The 21492-nt window shown below is 36.5% G+C and overlaps 1 protein-coding gene across 4 annotated transcripts in view; it reads right to left on the bottom strand.

Annotated features, from left to right (window-relative positions):
- ALDH1A2 (aldehyde dehydrogenase 1 family member A2) overlaps positions 1-21492 on the bottom strand; it is a 131284-nt gene that overhangs the window by 38607 nt on the left and 71185 nt on the right. For all 4 annotated transcript variants that reach the window (XM_055278367.2, XM_063639023.1, XM_063639024.1 and 1 more), the window contains exons 4-7: positions 20534-20663; positions 5341-5402; positions 3212-3340; positions 2972-3085 (exon numbers count right to left, since the gene is read on the bottom strand). In XM_055278367.2, the coding sequence (XP_055134342.1) occupies positions 2972-3085; positions 3212-3340; positions 5341-5402; positions 20534-20663 (435 nt within the window). The remainder of the gene's footprint in view (positions 1-2971; positions 3086-3211; positions 3341-5340; positions 5403-20533; positions 20664-21492) is intronic.

Below are 21492 nucleotides of genomic sequence, written 5' to 3'. Positions count from 1 at the left end.
AAATTATGAGCTCTAAAACAGAAATTTCCTGTATAGTTTGGTGCAAAAGTCATGGCAGTTTTTGCCATTACTTTTAATCAAATTACTTTTGCTCCAACCTGTATATATGGAAATGTATCATGTAATGTTATGTTATATTCAGATGAGTTGCAAAGGGGTAGACTGTTTAATAAATTGTTCTGAAGTAACTGAACATTATTTATAAACAAACAACCCTCACCTTCCATTATACATGAAAATAAATTCCAACCAGATTAAAGATTTAAACAACAAAACCATAAAAGTACTGAAAGAAAATATTAAGGGCCGTTTGTATAATCTTAAAGGGGTTTGTTCAAAAATGACAGGAAATCCAGAAGCTGTCAGAGAAAGACTAAAGAAGGCACATGGCAAACAACTGTTTTAAAAAAATTAAAAAGCAAAGAACAAACAATCATATTTTCAAATTCTACAACAAACAAAAGATTAACATACCTAACACCTACTCTAAGGCCTTCTTGGTAAGCAAGTTATAACTATGTTTTTATTTTGCAATTCCACTTCTAGAACTACATCCAACTGAGCGTCTAATATGTACATATTAGACGTGTGTGTATACGTATATACATATGTGTATACAGTTAAAGATTTACAAATAAAATTTTTCTTGGGTCTCCAAAGGGTTTTATTTCAGTAGTCTAATAGAAAAAATTAGTGGAAAAAACACCCTTAAGTGTACATTAATACAGGATTAAATGATGATATACTGATGCAAGAGTATTCCATGCAGCTGTTAAAAATAAATGCCGCAGATGTAGGTACTAACATGACAAGGTGTTATCTCTTGTTTGACATATTATGCTGTCATTTTTTATTTAAAAAGTTACACAATAGGCCAGGCACCGTGGCTCATGCCTGTAATCCTAGCACTTTGGGAGACCAAGGCAGGTGAATCACCTGAGGTCAGGAGTTCGAGACCAGCTTGGCCAACATGGCAAAACCCCCATATCTACTAAAAATATGAAAATTAGCTGGGCATGGTGGTGGGTGCCTATAATCCCAGCTACTTGGGAGGCTGAGGCAGGAGAATTGCTTGAACCTGGGGGGTGGAGGTTGCTGTGAGCTGAGATTGTGCCACTTCAATCCAGCCTGGGCAAAAGAGTGAAACTCTATCTCAAAAAAATAAAAAAATAAAAAACAAGACTGACTCAATCAGGACCATTGTTGGTCAACAGAAAAAGGTTAAAGCAGGAAAAGATACTTTGAATATTTCATTTGAGTTTTAAAAATACGTATATTCATTCTCCAGTCTTTTGATATAGAACCAAGAACTTTTCTTACTTATGGGTCCACCTGTCTCTTCTGATTAAATCACACCCCTAAATTATTATTTATGAATGATTTCTGGTTTCAATTTCTTTAAAGTGAAGTAAGGACTTAAAAACATTTGCAAAGCAATTCCAGGTGCCCATTCTATCTAGGTTTATATTTTTCCCCAGTCTTTTACAGTTGTCTTAAATTGATTGCATCTTTAGTTTTTCTTAGCAGCTAGCCTTTAGCAAATATTTTCAAAGCATTAATCTTAGAATAATTAATAATTCCCTTTCATACATTTTGGTTTAAATGTTTCATTAAACTGCAAAATTACAATAACGAATACAACTAGAATAAAATGTTTGGAAACAAGGTTAACTCTTGACAAACACAAAACTCAGTAATCTAACTGAATTAATTAATATTCAAGTTTATTAATAAATCTTTTATTAAATTTACTACTGTGAGTCAGTTTAAAACTCTGTATCAACTCATAAAACATTTCTAGATCTGTGCTGTCCAATATGATAACACGCATGGCAATGGAGAACTTGAAATGTGGCTAGTCTGAAGAGATGTGCTGTCAACGTAAAACACATACCATATTTCAAAGAATGCATATGAAAAAGAGAATGCAAAATATTGTATTAATAACTTATAGTGATTATATGTTGAAATATTTTGAAAATACTGGATTAAAGTTATTAAAATTAATTTCATTTATTTTTTAATGTGGCTACTAGCCTATTTTAAATGACAAATGTTGCACTCATTCTATCAGATAGACATCCTTTGTTCAATGATGATGTCATCTGTGAAGTTCTACCTGAAACAATGAATCAGACTTTCTTATCATGTTACCTGGATCATAGATAATTTGAGTAACATTTATAAATCTTCCTAAGCTGACTTGTGACTCTGTAACAGGGATCTGTAAACTATGGCCCATGGGTCAAATGTACCCTGCTGTTTTGGTATGGCTTACAAGCTAAAAACAGTTTTTGCATGTTTAAATGTCTAGAAACAATAAAAAGATTAGTATCTGTAATCCATAAAAATTATGTAAAAATTCCAATTTCCATGTCTATAAATAAACTTTAATTGGCACATAGCCACACTCAATATTATCTATGACTGTTTGGTGATACTATGGCATGGCTGAGTAGTTGCAACAGAGACCACATTGCCTGCAAAATTTACATTTACTATCTGGCCCTATACAGAAAAAAAAATGTACTGAGCCCTGCTCTATATCATCTCTTAAGGTTCATGGGGCATAGTGAGTTGCCAATTGCACCTACAGGACCTGTCCAAACAATGAGAAGGGAAAGCTTGTGTCTCCATTCTTATCCTTACCAGAGACTAGTTTAGATTTCCAGCTTCTTAACTTGCTTCTGCCACTATTCAACAAAGTGTCTAGAACCCCACATTCTGGGATAGTTCTTACACAGATGGTATCACAAAAATGCTCAGAGATCTGTGGGGACAAATGGTCCCTGTGTGCCTTTGCTTTCACATCCACCAGTGTTCTATGACACCAATGTTACCCTTTGTGGGCTTGGGTACTTACTCACTGCCCTTTTGGTGTCTAGCCTATGGGTCCTAGTTTTATTGTTTTTGTAACCCCTCAACTCATTTGCAAGACTGTTCCTCAAGCCCTGGTTTTTCAGATACCTACCTCAGTAGACCCTGTGAATGCAATCTTGTCTATGCCAGTGTGAGAAGCTATTGCTGCCCCAGCCGTTGGCCCATATCCTGGCAAAATATTGATGACCCCGGGAGGAAAGCCAGCCTAAGAAAACAGAACAGGAGGAAACGTGGCTGATGAAAGCTGATGCATCATGTTAAATGAGATATGCTCTAGTAGGCTCCAGCTGTAAGGGGAGTCAGAAGCACTCCTGAAGTCCCTTTCTCTTACCTCCTTGATGAGGGCTCCCATGTAGAGTGCACTGAGTGGTGTTTGCTCTGCTGGCTTAATAACTACTGTATTGCCACAGCACAAAGCTGGAGCAATTTTCCAGGCAAACATCAGCAGGGGGAAGTTCCACTGAAAGTAAAAAAACTCAAAGTTGATAGATGGAAAAATATTCCTCCACTACTTTGTTTTCAAGCTGTGACTTCTCATATTTCTCAAACTAGTCCTCAACATAAATCTTGTCCACTACAAAGTATAGATGTTTGGATTTTCAATTACTTCATTAAGAATAGAATAGCACTGACCTTGGAAATATCTCCTTCTCTCTCTGACCAACCAATTACTATTTCCAACTACCCACCAAAAGAAATCCCACTGTGAAAAGGGAGTTTTGTTACTTCTTTTTTTTTTTGTCACTGTTGTTTTTATGTATTTTTTAATTAGGCTTTGGTTCCAATAAGTTCTCGTGTATGAAAACTTTTCTTGCATCTGAGATTTTTACATCACAATTTTCACACTGGTATGAAAGTTCTTCAACATGGAAAAACTAGAAAATTCTAATTAAGTTGTAGTTAAGTCAATGTGTATTTCAAGGTAGTACTTTTTCTTTAGATACATGCATTGTCACAAACATATATGATTACAAAAATAAACTGCATATACTGATGAGTATGCAAAAATTTTCATTTGTCTCTTTTCCACTGTAAAAGAAGCTATTGGAGACTACAGTACATTTTACATGAGTAGATAAGGTTGGGGTCTAAAATAGTTTAAACTGATTTTAAAAAGGATATTAAGCTTGTATTGTCATAAGCTCAGGCATGAGCCTCAGTACTATCAGGTGTCATTGATAATTTCATTAAGAAAGAAAACAGAAATCCACATCCCCTAGCTTCAGCCCTTGACCACAATGTGTTTCTGCCTGAAGCATCTCAGCTGCCATCCTTCAAGGCTTCTCACTGGCTCTGGCAAGCTTGCAAAAATATACAAGTGTCTTGCCTTCACCAAACACCCAATTTCTTTTCCCCTTAGTTGTTTATAAACTTGGGAGTCCACAGTAATGTTTTAATTCCATCTACAGTGTATAAATCTTAAAGTGCAGTAATTGAGCCAGAGCTGGCTGACAAGCAGCTCTTGTCCTGTCAGTGAAGCTGCAGCGTTGAGAGTCTGGGCAAGGGCAAGAAAAGCAAGTTTGAATCCTACGAGGAAGGTGACAGATCTCATCCCAGAGCTGGTCCAAGCAGGATTTCCCCACGGCCTTTAGGAGCAAGAGAACTTAAATCAAACCTCTCATTTTCCCTTGGCATTCTCTAATAAATTTCACAGTAACCTGAGATTCATCAATTATTCAAACAAATATTATACCTTCCCCACATCTTTGGTTCCCAATGCCAAAGATTATCTTGAGTTATACTACTATATTTTGAAAAAAGAAAACTTCTTGTCTATACCATAAGAGTTTACTTTGAGCATCCCCTTGAAATCCCTGCCAGAACTATTAGCTAGTACTGTTAAAAGCTTCGGTCATGTTTTGTATTGTACCAAGGGTGTGTATGAGAGACAGAGAGGAACAAAGGGACAATGTTTAATGTTCCAATCCAAACACTAAGCACTACATCTATTTCTCTTTACAAGACACATAACAGCTCAGCATGGTTTCAATTATGACTATGACGTTAACTGTACCGCTGTGTCTTCTGTAGCATCTTCTATCTAGATTCTTGTGAAAAGAAACAGTGGGAAAGAATGGGATTAAAAGATCATATAATATGCCTGGAAGGATGGTGAGTCACAATTCTAAAAAATAAACAACTATAACAAAGCATTAATTTTCCATAAGCAGAATGGACATAATAACCAAGGGCAGGTTATTAATACACTGTGCTTTGCTTATTTTAATCATGAGAATTCCATGACTTGAGAATTCAACTCCTGGTAACGGAGCTGAAACCCTATTAACCTGTTCAAATAAGCATTTGCAGGGAGGCTGTTAAAGATATGTCAACAACATGAGCTCAGTTTTTTTTCCTCCAGTAATGGAAAACACACATCGCTGAGGACCATGTTTTATGTGTCTTTAAGAGAACTGGGTCAAATGAAAATAAATACGAGGTGCGAGGAGATACACTCACTGGGATGATCTGTCCACACACTCCAATGGGTTCATGTCTTGTAAAGGTAAAATAGTCTCCATCTGAAAGAAAAAAGCATGGTCACTCCCAGAAAGTTTAGATTAGGAAAAAAAATGCAAAGGGAGAACTTTGGTGGCTGCAAAAAAAAAAAAAAAAAAAAAAAACCACCAGAAATAAACTTGAAAAAACATCCTACTCAACCATGCATGAAAGCTGGTAGACGCCTAACAAACACTGGACACAGCATATCTTTGGATGTATCTCCCAGACACCCAAATGCAGTACTGAGGAAAGGATCTCTAACGCAAAATGAAGGACAAATTTATGATATGAGAAGTCCTCAGGGTGGCAGAGGGGAGAGCTGAAAAATATGTAAAAACTGAATTTTATGTTAAATATTAAAATAACATGTAGAACAGTTGTTTGATTTAAAAAACGGAGTCAACAAACCTTAAAATAACTTTCTGAAGTATTAAAATAAACTAAGTAAAATGCTATTGGGCGAATTTAAAATGCTCGGCAACTGGAAAAAGCGAGGAGTAAAAGATATATTTCATAACTCAATCCAGGTGTCAAAATGTACTTCCTGGGTAGTGGTGAGACATAGGCATGTCCAGGGCTATTTAAAGAAGGTAAAAGTCCATTTCTAAAAAGAACTCCATCAATAATCCAAAGCGTCTGCCCCCAAACTAGACATAGAAATGAGAATGTCCTAGGGGCTAAAAGAAAAAGAGCTTGAGAAAAAACTTATAACCTTGTTTTCCTTACAGGAGTAATAGGCAACTGAAATAATTATACAGGAAGTCCAAACCAAATTCTTCTTTAGGAAAATGTCATTGCTTTTATCTGAATTATTTTAAATGGTTAATTAAAATTACCAAAGAATGGCTCATTTTTAGCAGAAAGCTTTTCATTTTAAATACTGGGCAAAGTCTTTATTTTTGCCTCCACTGCCGGCCCTTAGGCCACTTCACTGATACTCGTTTTCTCTCTCAAAAGCAGTCCCCTAAGGCAAGTGAAAACACTCAGCTAATATTCATGAAAGCATAACTATTATGGGTGGAAATGAAGGTGGGGACAGGAGGACTGTGTGGGTTGGGACAAGAGAAGCGATATGAATCAGATTTTTTATCACTGTCTCTCAACACACCTAAATCACATTTATCGCACAAAATTGTTTTGACATATTCAAAATTATTTATTTTTTAAATAATTAAAGTCTTGGCTTCTCTCTCTCTTACTCTCCCAGTGTCACTCTCTATCCTCCGGATCCCTGATCTCTACCCCCTCTTTCCATAATTATGTGTTTCCTCTTTTCAAGGAACTTTTATTCACATACAAGTATTTATAGGATCCTTTTATCCTCCTCTTTTTTTTATACAAAAGGGATATTATTCTGTCTTTTATATTTTGTTTCCCCCCCCCCCTTTTTTTATTTCCTATAAAGCTAGGACGTCTTTTTAGTGGCTGCAGGTTATTCCATGGGCTCAATAAACAATGTTACTACTGTAAATCCTCCTAAGGGACACAGAAGTCACTTTCAGTTTAGGCTATTATAAATAATGCTGCAAAGACTATCATTACATACATATCTTTTCATATCTGTGGAATTTCTTGATCTAAGTGTATGTACATTTCACATTTTCAAAAATATTTCCAAATCACCCTTCAGAAAAGTTTAACAATTCATAATTTCAACAACATGCTATTTTTCCTACTCTTTAACATTGAGGTTTTTCCAACATTTTCATTTCAGCTAATCTGATAGCTGGAAAACTGCAACTTGTTTTATTTATGTTTAATGATAGAGTGAACATCTTTTCATGCTTATATTGCTTGCTATTTTTCTATTGGGTTATTCTTTTTAGCCATTTGAAGAGCTCTATGGATATTAAGGAAATTAGGCCTCTGACATAATATTGCAAAGATTTTTCCCCAATCTGCTACTTATCTCTTGACTTTGTTTTATGTATATTTTAAATGGAAGAAATTCAGAAGTAGGCTGGATTCTGCAACTGTATGAAATTATTTTAAAATATCTATTACAAGAAAAAATAGCGAAGATGTTGCAACTGTCCATAGGATGACAGTATGAAGTCTGAGTAATACTTTAAACATCAAATTAACTATTTAGCTATGTATGCAGATAACTGAAGAATCTTCTGGATATCATTCTTTACAAGACTACAAGTTACCATGCTTCTTCAATTTATAAATCTCTGAAAAGGTTTTTCATGAGGAGCAACACCACTGATCGATAAGCTAGAGTTTCATTTGCAAGAAAATCTTCTGCAACTGAACTAAGTTGGTTAAGGTGATGGGTTCAGGTGGATAGTCACAGACCACAGAATCAGAGAGTAATGTCAAGATAGAGTGCAAATGGGGCTGAGGAAAAAATGGGAAGATGAATAGAAGCGCACACGTTTTTATTTTAGCACATGTAGGAACATGGAATGGTTCAGAAAAAAAACTCAGAAGGCAACTACACAAGCACGGCATGGCAATTCATAAACCATTTCCCCCTACACATTTTATGATGCTTAGAAATTTAGTTGTTTTACTTAAATAATATCAAAAGTTACTGAAAAAAGTGAAAGGGAAGAAAATGTAGACAAAAATCTTAAAAGTCTGACCTCATGAGGAATTGAGTTTGACTCCATAATTGTGTCTCAAGAGAAACTGTGTTATGAGGAATTAAAACTCTCCTGGATAAACTGTCCACATATTTGAAAAACATTTAGCTACAGGCTAACATAACTCTAGTCCCTACAGTTAGTCTAAGTAGTAAATTAAAAAATAAAGGCTATTTTTGTGCTTGAACTCTTCCCAAAAGAGCACCGAGCTGAAGGGACAAAGAAAGGAGCCTACTTTCAATAAAATTCAACATTTCTTCACGTTAAAAACTCTCAATAAACTAGAGATATTGATGGAACATACCTCAAAATAATTAAGAGCCATTTAAGACAAACTCACAGCCAATATCATACCGAACAGGCAAAAGCTGGAAGCATTCCCCTTGAAAACTAGCACAAGACAAGGATGCCCTATCTCACCACTCCTATTCAACATAGTATTGGAAGTTCTGGCCAGTTCTTTCTCAGGCAAGAGAAAGAAATAAAGGGCATTCAAATAGGAAGAGAGGAAGTAAAACTGTCTCTGTTTGCAGATGACATGGTCCTATATCTAGAAAACACCATTGTCTCAGCACAAAAGCTTCTTAAGCTCATAAGCAACTTCAACTAAGTCTCAGGATACAGAATCAATGTGCAAAAATCACAACCATTCCTATATACCAACAATAGACAAGCAGAGAGCTAAATCATGTATAAACTCCCATTCATAATTGCTACAAAGAGAATAAAGTACCTAAGAAATACAGCTAATAAAGGAAGTGAAGGACCTCTTCAAGGAGAACTACAAACCACTAATCAGGGAAATCAGAGAGGATACAAACAAATGGAAAAACATCCCATGCTCATGGATAGGAAGAATCAATACCATGAAAATGGCCATAATGCCCAAAGTGATTTAAAAATTCAATGCTATTCTCATTAAACTACCACTGACATTCTTCACAGAATTAGAAGAAATGACTTTAAATTTCATATGTAACCTAAAGAGCTCATATAGCCAAGACAATCCTAAGCAAAAAGAACAAAGCTGGAGGCATCATGCTGCCTGACTTCTAACTATACTACAAGGTACAGTAACCAAAACAACATGGTACTGGTACAAAAACAGACACATAGACCAATGGAACAGAATAGAGAAATCAGAAATAAGACCACACATCTACAACCATCTGATCTTCGACAAACCTGACAAAAACAAACAATGGGGAAAGGATTCCCTATTTAATAAATGGTGCTAGGAGAACTAGCTAGCCATATGCAGAAAATTGAAACTGGATCCCCTCCTTACATCTTATACAAAAATTACCTCAAGATGAATTAAAGACTTAAGTGTAAAACCCAAAACTATAAAAACTCTAGAAGAAAATCTAGGCAATACCATTCAGGACATGGGCACAGGCAAAGATTTCATGATGCAAATGTCAAAAGCAATTGCAACAAAAGCAAAAATTGACAATTTGGATCTAATTAAACAAAAGAGCTTCTGCACAGCAAAAGAACTATCAGAGTGAACAGCCTACAGAATGGGAGAAATTTTTTGCAATCTATGCATCTGACAAAGGTCTAATATCCAGAACCTACAAGGAATTTAAACAAATTTACAAGAAAAAAATAACCCCATTAAAAAGTGGGCAAAAGGACATGAACAGACACTTCTCAAAAGAAGACAGTCATGCATCCAACAAACATATGAAAAAAAACTCATCATCAATGATCATTAGAGAAATGCAATCAAAACCATCTCACACTACTCAATCACAATTATTAAAGTCAAGAAACAACAGATGCTGGCAAAGGTGTGGAGAAATAGGAACACTGTTCCTATTTCCCACTTTGTTTACATTCCCACTGTTGGTGGGAATGTAAATTAGTTCAACCATTGTGGAAGACAGTGTGGCAATTCCTCAAAGACCTAGAACCAGAAATACCATTTTACCCAGCAATCCCATTACTGAGTATATACCCAAAGGAACATAAATCATTCTGTTATAAAGATACATGCATGCCTATGTTCATTGCAGCACTATTCACAATAGCAAAGACATGGAATCAACCCAAATCCCCATCAATGATAGACTGGATAAAGAGAATGTGGTATGTATACATCAAGGAATACTATGCAGCCATAAAAAGGAATGGGATCATGACGTCTGCAGGGACAATAGATGGAGCTGGAAACCGTTAACACAGGAACTAACTAACACAGGAACAGAAAACCGAACATCACATGTTTTCATGTATTGGGGGAGCTGAACACACATGGACACAGGAAGGGGAACAACAGACACTGTAACCTTTCTGGGGAGGGGCGGGGGAAGGCATAACATCAGGATAAATAGCTAATGCATGCTGGGCTTAATACCTAGGTGACGGGTTGATAGGTGCAGCAAACCACCATGGCACACGTTTACCTGTGTAACAAACCTGCACAGGTAATCCAGAACTAAAATAAAGGGCCCTAGACCTTGTAATCTCAGTTTGCATTTTCACGTGGATGGTGAAAGATGACACCCCTAGTCTGATCTGGGGTGCCTGACAAACACAAGAGCTAAGCCTCCTGTGGGCATCTTCAGCTAGGGCTAACAGCACCCCAGAAGTCATTCACAGCTACTAAGACCCTACTATGAATCCCACTGAGCTTCTAAATCAGGGTTACCATAAGACCAGTTATAAAACCCACCTTCATAATTTTTGCCATTTCCAAGTATCATTTGCTCTATCATTTACTTAATTTCTGTTAAATTAACTCACCTGTTAAAAATATGTAAATAGCTACCTGTTAGCCTTACCTTAAGGAAAATCTAAAATCTAAAATAACAGGTTTCATGGGCTGGTAATATTTTCTTCTAATATTCTTCAAACCAAGTAATTAAAATTAAAAAAAAATGTTTACTTGTTTACTGTATAGAATCATCTTGAATGCTACCAGTGATACATGGGATGCTATATGGTGATTCTCAAACTTGAATGTACACACTAAGCAACTGGAGATCTTGTGAAAATACAGATTCTCAATCAACAGGTCTAGGATGAGACCAGAGAGTCTGCATTTCTACATGCTCCCAGCTGAGGCTCATGCTTCTGATCCACAGACCACACTCTGAGTAGCAAGATCAGGAGCGTAAAGGAGAGTCCACGTGTATTATGATGCCCTATGGTTGCTTCACAGTTGTCTGCCTTCATTTTTATTTATCTTTTGTCTCTCTAATAACTCTACTAATTTTCCTGAAAGGAGTATATAGTGTAGGAGAATCTGATCTGTATTTTTAATACTTTAAAATTGTTAAAAAAGAATGAAAACACTATTAGAATTTATGTAGAACTTTATAATTTTCACATCCTTATCTCATTTTACACTCAAAACTATGAAAAAAATTAAGCAACTATCATTATCAGCATTTTATAAACAGAGAAAATATGGCACAGAGAGGTTAAGTCCAAAGTGGTACCACTGGTTGAGGCTCCTGGACTTGGATCTGGGTCTTCAGACTTCAAGTTCTTTACCCATAAAAACGTATTAATGACTCTTGTGAGGAAGGTGTTGGATTTAGGTGGATAATCACAAATCACAGAATTAGAGTATAATGTCAAGAACAATCACAAATGGGGTAAAAATAAACAAAGAAAAAAACCCAATGACAACTCTTTTGTGAATATGAACACAGAACACATGGAAACTTGTTATAAAGGGAACACTACAGAGAAACATTCCCTGGAATAAGTGAGCCCAGGACTGAGCGCCTCTCTCCCTTTCATCTAGGCAGAGCCAACTCAAAGTGGAGACAGAGTGTTAATTCTCCCTCTCATCTATACCTCAGATGATACATAATGAGTACTCTTCTCTGCCTGGAAAAAAAATTAAAGCCAATTTTCCATCTTTTATGCTAACAATGCTCTCTCAGTATGGCAGGATGACTTAAAATGTTGTTTCCTTCATTTCTCTAGCTTTGTGCTGTAAGCTCAACAGCCTGATATAAAAACAGTCTCCACCCAAATTCAGATGCTCTGTTGTAGAGTATGAATGGTTTTGGATCTTCTTAGCAAATATGAGGGATTACAGAGAATGCTCAGACTTAGCATAAAAAAGGACTGCATTTGATGAGGACACCAGAAAATGTTCTGGATACCACATTGTAGGTCAATAGGTTAGAACACAACTATGATGGAGAAAACTAAAGAAGAGATGAGAGATCAAAACAAATACTAAGTCACATATGTAGGACTTTTGATCTGTCTCTTTTCCCTTTCACTCAGAAGGTAAAATGCAGACTAACAGATATTGCTCCTAAAGGAGGGTTATTTTAAGACCCAGTCAGAGGTAACTTTTCTGATGAGTTTTGATACCTGGGTGCTTTTAATGACCAAAGAGTAGTTTACAACTTATGAAAAATATAAAAATCTTACAATTAAATACTTCATTATGCTATGAATTTGGCTGAGCCGTGAATTAAATTTTACTGAGAATGTGTGCATTGAGCCATTTCTATAATTATATTAAGACAAGCCTTTGTTCCTAGAGATCAACAGTACAATAAGCCTCTACTATATTTGTGAACTACTGAGCCACTGTTCTATGTTTTTTGATGGGGGCTTATCAAACTACACAGAAGAGAGAGCAAAATTTAGTTAATTAGAAAAATTTAATTATTTGGATAATTCATTCAAGGTAAACATTACTTCTTAAATCAGATTTTATAGTTGCCTGAAAGAAACTGACGGAATTTTTAGTCTCATAAAAATATCTCGCATTGGCACATCCTATATATTAATATAAACTAGAGTGAGTATGACTAAGCAATCTGTAAATAGTGATAAAATCAGAAGAATCTGAAATGTGCCAGAAATTGAGAAATTTGTCAAATATGGACATCAAATAGCTTCCAATTACAACACTAAGAACACTACAAGAACTGTAGCAAATTTTACATACCTAGTAACAATAAAAATGATTTTATTCAATAGCATAAAAATCTGTAACACAATTCAGTGAATGAAGGTCATTTTCCAATCCCTAATTTGTAGACAGAATTACCTTTCAAGGAGCTGGCAATCCTTTGATGAGCACAGTATTAAAAAATGAGATGATTACATTGAACTATTCCATTATGTATGTACTGTAGCAGATTCCCATCATGTTGATGTTGAAGAACAGACCTCACCCAACATTTTATAACTATGATGATAAGCTCTATAAATGCCTATACAAAAGATGAAACTGTATGTTAGTATGAAGTGTACTGATGCTTTTCTTCCCAGAAGACTGCTGGTAGTTTCTAAGAAGTTAGATTATGTTCCTGAGTCTGTCATGAAGATAGCTTAGCTCTACGACTATTCCACTACATGATCGTAACAAAAGTTAGTTTACTTCTCTGGACCTTCTCTCTAAAATGAGGAGATCAGCCTTAGGGATCCCTGAGGTCCTTTTCAGCTTCAACCTCTTAAAGAGGTTCCTGTGAAGCTGACTTCATGACCTCCTGTCACAATCAATTCAGGTCCCACTAACAAGCAAGCCCTGGTTGTTGTTAGGTGGGCAGAGCAAATCACCCCTCACTCTTACTCCGATGGAACAAGAATACTTCAGATTTCACCCTATGCATTTGTTAATAACAATAAACCAGATCAAACTGATTCAAGGCAAAATCTTAGGATCTGAATCAATAACTTTGTGTATTTGTATCCTATTCTTTAACAGATGAAACTGGAAGAGGGTGAAATGGAAAATTATATATGACCTGGGTAGTTTTTAACCTTTTCTATATGCTAATATATCATAAGTCCATTTTAATATCAGAATTCAGCTTGAAACATGGACTTTTTTTCTGCTTACATAAAATCAGTAAAATCAACACTTGCTACAGAGAAAAATCTAAGGCAATACAAATTAACTTCCATTTCTCTCTAAGTAAATGAAAAACAAGCTTTGATCCTTCCTTCATCACAAAGAGGTTGTAGACGTGAGAGGAGAAGAGGATTTGAATACAGGTTAAAAATACTCAAAATGGAGAAAACAATACTTTGCTTTAGGGCTTCTATAACATTAGCGATAATGTAACAGGTAAAAAGTGTTCCATAGGTCATAGTAATGATTATTATTTATCATCATAATTAGGCACTGCCATCGTAAAAGGGTCAAGGCATAGGATTTATGGTCAGAGACAATGGCTCCATTGGGTACCATGGCAGGAAATAATGGATAGTGTTGTAAGGGAAACAACATCAAGACTCTTGTGAATCAAGCTAATATTGCATAATTGTGCAATAACATCCAGCTGTGGGCCTTGAGTGGAACAGAATGAAGAGTGGTGGGAGAAATTTCCAATTCAGAGAGACAAGCAGCCACCCACTTTTTCATTGCTCAAAAGTGGTCATGAGATAACCCTTTTGTCTCCTTCCCAAATATTCTAGTTGAAGCTACCCTTTACGGGGAGAAGTTAAGCAGGTATTTGCTCTCTCTGATTATCCATTTGTAGTCAAAGCGAAATCTATCCTTTATGGGGAGAAATCAGGCAAGTATTTGCTGTCTCTAACGGATTATCCATTTGTAGTCAAAGTGCTCTTTCTAAAATGCAATTTTTCAAATAGATTCAAGGGGTTTATGTGCAGATTTGTTACATAGATATATTGCATAACTATGAGCCTTGGGCTTCTAGTGTGCCCATATATATATATATATATACACACACACACATATATACATATATATGTATATATTTTATCCAGTCATCCATTGAAAGGCACTTGGGTTCATTTTATTTACAATAGCCCCCCCAAAATACCTAAGAATATTTAATTAAGGAGGTGAAGGATCTCTACAAGGAGAACTACAAAACATTAATGAAAAAAATCACCGATGACACAAATGGAAAAACACCCCATGTTCATGGATTAGAAGACTCAATATTGTTAAAATGACCATACTGTCCAAAGCAATATACAGATTTGATGCAATTCCTAAAATGTAATTTTGATGAAGGCACTCACCTATTTAATTTGGTGACTCACTATTGCCTACAGAATAAAACTTGTAGCATGGCTGACCCAGACTCAGGGCTCTACTGTCTTTTATATCTGCCTATACTTTTAGATCCGCTAACACATGGTACTCTCCTCCCTTCATGCTTTGTGCCAGCTATTCTCACTGCCTGTAATGTCCCTGACTCCATCTTCACTTAACTTGTCCTTCAGGTTATCACTTAGACATCCCACCACCCTCTCCAGGAGCCCTTAATACTAGGAGATGTCTCTCCTATGGTGTCCCACCAAATTTCATGCTTCCATATTTAAATAGATCACACTATATTGCAGTTGCTTGTCTACTTGTTTTTCTTACTGTCCTATAAACATCTTAGTTATCTGCCTTTGTAACCCCAATGCCTAACACAGGAGCTGAAATATAGCAGATGCTAAAAAAATCTGTTGAATGAATGAATGTATGAAGAAACGGGTGAAGGAATAAGAGATCAAAGCTGATGCCACAGAAAGGAGGTAAAAGCAAATCCCTTCCAATTACATGATACCTTTCCCTAGCCTTCCCAAAACGGAATGAGTCAAAGACATAATGGCATATTTCTTCCCATTCTTTTTGGTTGTTTAGTGTTAGAGATGTTATGCTGGATGAACCATGGAGTATAATTCAATGTTGCAGAGCAGTCTTACATCTAAAAATTTAACAACAAAAAATCCCATTTCAGGTTCTTTTTTTATCGGTGACCAAACAGAATTGTGCAATTATCTCTGACACTCACTATGAAAGCCCCCTTTACCCATATGATTAGGATCTAGGCAGGGAGATCCCCACCTCAAGTGTTCCAGAACATTTAAGCCTCACAAATGCTATCTTGAGAAAAGTAGGCTCTAGATACAGTCGATTTTCATTATTTGTGGATTCCATATTTAAGAACTTGCCTACTACCTAAAATTTATTTGTAACCCAAAGTACGGAGTGTTCTCAGAATCATTTATGGGCATGTATATCCAAAGCAGGGATTTTTTTTATTTCAATAGTTTTGGGAGTACAGGTGGTGTTTGGTTACATGGATAAGTTCTTTAGCGGTGGTTTCCAAGATTTTGGTGCATCTGTCACCTGAGTAGTGTACACTGTACCCAATATGTAGTCTTTTATCACTCACCCCACTCCCATCCTTCCCCAAAGTCCATTACATCATTTTTATGCCTTTACATCCTCATAGCTTAGCACTTACTTAGAAGTGAGAATATAAGATATTTGGTTTTCCATTCCTGAGTTACTTCACTTAGAATAATGGCCTCCAGCTCCATCCAAGATGTTGCAAAGGCCATTATTTCATTCCGTTTTATGTCAGAGTAGTATTCCATGGTGCATATTTACCACACCTTCTTTATCCACTCATTGGCTGATGCGCAGTTAGGTTGGTACCATATTTTTGCAGTTTCAAATTGTACTACTATAGACATGCATGTGCATATGTCTTTTTCATATAATGACTTATTTTCCCTGGGTAGGTACACCCAGTAGTGGGATTGCTGGACCAAATGGTAGTTCTACTTTTAGTTTTTTAATGAATCTCCATACTGTTTTCCATAGTGATTGTACTAGTTTACATTCCCAACCAGCAGTGTAAAAGCGTTCCCTCTCACCACATACATGCCAACATCTATTTTTTTTATTTTTAAATTATGGACTTTTTTTTGCAGTAATGAGGTGGTTCAACTGTGGTTTTAATTTGCATTTCCCCAAAGCGGGGAAAATTTTGAGTCACCTGATGCACAAATTCTCAGCTGAGGTTGAACAAGGTGACACTCTGCCTTCTTGCTTCAGCTCTCATATTGTTAAAAAAAAAAAAAAAGTGTCCTTTTTTGTGGTCTGTTTAGTGCCACATTTTTCATATTTTTGTGCCTTTTGTTCACAATTTTGCTGTTTAAAATGGCCCCTAAGCATAGTGTTGAGTGCTGTCTAGTGTTCCTAAGTGCAAGAAGGCTGTAATGTGCCTTACAGAGAAAATACATGTGTCAGACAAGCTTCATTCAGGCATCAGTTATAGTACTTTTGTCTGGTTGGCCATGAGTTCAGTGTTCATAAATCGACAATATATATTAAACAAAGGATCTTTCAACAGAAACACATAAATCAAGGCCGTTCTCTGATCAACAGACAAGAATGTTGTGATCAGAAGCTCACAGGAACCTAATCTTGTATTTCCCCTAGGAGCAATAGTTCAGTATTTGCTAATTCAGTGTTCATGACAACTTTATAAAACATAACTACAATGAATGATGAGAATAAACCATATATTAGTATAAAAATCTGCACTGGGTTAAAGACTTCATCAGGGCCACCTTCCTGCCTTGCTGAACCAATCTCCATAAGAAGAGAATTTATTATGGCTTAGGCAGAAAAACACTTAAGTTTGAATCTCAGGTCTCCCACTTATTAGCCATATGACCTTCTTCAAGACACTAAACCCTTGCAGTCTTATTTTCTTAGATGTAAAATGGGTAAAATACCATTTAAAATCCAGACTATCTCATCAGATCACACACAGAATCACATAGATATTGTACATAAAAGAATATTTTATACTTTTAAATTCTATGCAAATATAAAGTACATTATTTCTTTATAATTCCAAACATAAAATTAGGTTGTTTGGTAGGAAAATGCATTTAGCACAATAAAGATCTCATGGTTAAAGACTAATGGACTTTCTATATTCTAGACTTCACTGTGGAAAAAAAAAAAAAGCCAAGCATGCAGAGACAAAATGAAGCTGATGTTAAATTATGGAGTTACAAAAGACAAATACAAATGGATTAATTTACTTAACAAACCTGAGAACAAGTGAATAATTATGATTACCATACCCCTTTCTGCGATCTTCTCCTATGACTCCCCTGATTTAGTCCAGCTACATTCACTAAGCACTAGACTAGCCAAAGACATTGTTGGCTGAATTCTAAGTGGCCTCTAGGCAAGCCCAAATTTATCTAAAACTGGAACAGACAGGAAAGGTGCCAAGTTAACCTCTACCTCCATCCTTCCCTCATCTGTTTGAGATACCATGGAGAGAGCTCTTATGACCCAAACTTCAGCCTCCTGAGAATTCTGCCTATAGGCCTGATGGCAGGGAGAGTACCTCATCCTAGTATGACTCTAAATGGACTTTCAGAGAAACTTTTTAGTTTTGGGAAACAAAAAGTTACTTAGAGTTTAAGAGAATTCTTCATTTTTTTCCTTCATTGGCTGAACAACAGTTAATGAGTAAAGTTGGGAAAGACTACTGTGAGAGCCCTGTGAGAGCCTTTTCTATGCCCTGTATTTATAACTCGTAGATAAGCATCCACAGGATCTCCAAAACGCATCAGATGAAAACAGTGAGGTTTATGGGCCAACCACCTCTATTGCCAGAGCAAGTTACATTAAAGCTTCAAATATTATCAGGGATGCCAATCAATATTTAGCTTTATCTAATCAGGATCTTCCCTCCTGAGGAAGTAAAAGAAAACCAAGATACTGTTAGGCCAAATAGAGATCTATGCGCATTGCCTTCTGTTTCACAATCTTCCTCAGAGCTTTGTAAATGGTTTGAAAAGATATTTAAATGCCTAAAACATATTTGTTGTTTTAATAATGAAATGACAGGTGGAGTGGGGACCAAAAAAACCAACAACTAGGGACTTTGAGCTTGTTAATTTACCTTTCTGTACTGATAGGCGACAGGCCCGCCTAAAAAGACTGACATGTGTCCCATTGTTGACAAATGTTTTAATTCTCAGGCCCTCTAATAGGTATGCTCATAATGAATAGTGACTTTCTACCTCACTTAGGCCATCCCCACATCTTGCAAGTGATGCTGGAGAACAGCTGTCCTATAATATCCTTAGAGTCAGAACAGAACTAAGATTCTGACTTTCCCCAAGAGCAATCTTCTCCACCCTTCTCAGTCAGTAGAACAAGGGAGAAACCTCTGGATGGAAGGGAAGAGCCCCTACAATCAGAAACCCATTTTCTAAAAACTAACATTCCACATGTCATCATCATTTGTGGGGGCAATTTAAAAAATAATCCTTGGAAGTCTTGTCTCTAAACCATCTCCATTCTCACTGTAAATTATTCTTCCCTTGTCATACCACACCTACATGAGGCATCACAACAGCCACCCAACTTGGTTCTGCTGTGTCCTCTCCTTGCTACTCAACGCGGAGGACCAGCAGCTGGTTAGACATGCAGAGTCTCAGGCCCCACCCCAGACCTATTCAGTCAAAAACTGCACTTGAGAAAGACCCTTGGTGATTCGTGTGCACATTAAATTGGAGAAGAACTGTTCCCAGCCATCCACACTATCAGCCAAACCACTCCCTTTTTTAGTAAATCAGTACTGCTCAGCCTGGCTAGGAAGGCCCAAAAGAGATACTTCAAAGTCCTCAGCATTACTTTCCAATCCTGCTACTATGCACTCTCCATGGAAAGCAGACTGCCTTCTGGAGAACACAGGTAGAGCACCTGGCACAGTGCTAAGTGGCATCTAGTATCCACTCAATAAATGTGCATTTCCTTTCCTTATGTCTATTCACCATTCCCTATCTCTTTCAGTCCATCCCTTTCCTATAAGGATATCTCTTCCTCCTAGGATCTATTTTGAATTATCTAATGAAGTGATTACAAGCCTAGGTTCTAAAGTCAAAGTTTTAGCTCTAAAACTTACTTACTCTGTGAATTAGGAAAACTAATTTTACTTCGCCAGACCTCTTTCCACTTTTGTAAACTGAAGATGTTTATAACAGTGCCTTTCTCTTGGGGTTGCTGTGAAAGCACTCAGTTGGTATTAGCTATCACTAGTATTCAAGCACAGATAAACATCCTCTTCACTGACTGCTTTAGTTGCTTTAGTCTTGGATACTTTCCCTCTCATTTAAAGGGCTACAGCACTGACAGGTAAAGCACACAACTTAGCACCCAATTATAACACTCCTATAGGGGCCTTTAAGTTTTCTGTATTGTTGGTTCTGTCATGTAACCTGAATCTTAATAATAAAAAGGGGTTAGGATTAGTGTTGTTTTTATAGATTATGAAAGTGATTCATGGCCGTTCGAGAAATATAGAAAGTAGAGAAAAGTATAAAAAAGAAACTGAAAATCAGCCATAATCTTACCACTCAGAGACAACTGTTAACACTTAGAATATTCCCTTCCAAAGAGTAGATCTTATGTTTCAGGAGGGCAAGGAGCAAGTCTTAACCTTGTTGAAATTTTCCATGACTTCCCTCCACCCAATAATGCCCCTTCATACCTACCCCAGCACCTAATCTAGCACAATGCTGACCACTTACCAACTGACAAATACATACCTGTTCCTTAGATGAATGATGAATTAAGTGGCATGCCCCTATACTTATATGTAGACTATAGAAAAAGGGATGTTGTCAGAGTCAGTGACATAATTTGGTTGGTTCTTCACTCAGTTCTAACTGCGGTAAGTGTGCTCATATCTGTATTCTGTGTGACTGCTGTTTGTGTTTGGTGGCCAAAGTGCATTTCTGGTGGTCTCACGTTTTCCTTTTCAACATACTCAGATTTCACATACCTACAGGAATGGTCATCCCATGAATTTTATCAGCCCAGCCTGCATAATATCGAAGGGTTTTGATGACGCCCTGCAAATCCACATAAAAAGCTTGCAGGAATGGTTTGCCACCATTTAGGGATTCCATGGTCTGTTGGAAGAGAAATGGAGAGATATTAAGTCCCCAGAACTTTCCAGCAATACACTAATTTCTAGAGCAGAAGAAAAAAGGAAGAGAGAAAATACAAATGCAAATGGAGTTGCATACCTGGTCAACTTTGAATTCTCAAATAAAAAGATTTCTAGTACTGTCAGTTTGGTTTAGTCCTAGTAAAAACCACAATGAGTATATATGTGCATGTTCCTGTGCTTCCAGTAACCACTATCCAAATACATTAACACAATATTTCTTTAACTAATGATAAAGAAATGTTCTGCTTGTCAAAACAGCTTCCGTTATATTAATGATCAGAGCTCATTGGGGATTTTTTTGGCGTCTACACCAGTAATCTGAATCCATAAAGAGGAGCAGAAACATGGGCTCTTTATGCAACTGATGAGAATAGAAAGTTTTCTCCACAGCTGCCAAGACCCCTGCTGAGAAACGGAATATCCATGGTGCACAGCAAGTTTATTTATTACCACCAAATAAACAAGATCTCCTCTAGGGAAGCCCAGATGTTAACAACTTAAAGGCTGGTCTTTTGTAAACATTTACATTAACAACCATTACCTATTAAGAGTGAAATATCTGCTCCATTTAATAAAAATAGCAATATTGAACTGCTTTACATTATAAACATTATTATTTTAACGACATCTTCCTGAACTGGCTAAGTCTGTAACAAAAACAATGAACATGCTGAAATGAGAAGAGTATTTTGACTTGAGAAATATTAAAGGTGTTACAAGTTCAACAAATGAAATAAACAAACATGTTTGTAATTTTCTTTTTTTCCTACAAGTATATTTTGTAAGAC

Source organism: Symphalangus syndactylus, chromosome 5 (genome assembly GCF_028878055.3).
Source record: "Symphalangus syndactylus isolate Jambi chromosome 5, NHGRI_mSymSyn1-v2.1_pri, whole genome shotgun sequence".
Classification (NCBI taxonomy): Eukaryota; Metazoa; Chordata; class Mammalia; order Primates; family Hylobatidae; genus Symphalangus; species Symphalangus syndactylus.
The sequence above is the reverse complement of the archived record's forward strand: the minus strand, read 5'-3'. Positions and strand labels throughout refer to the sequence as shown.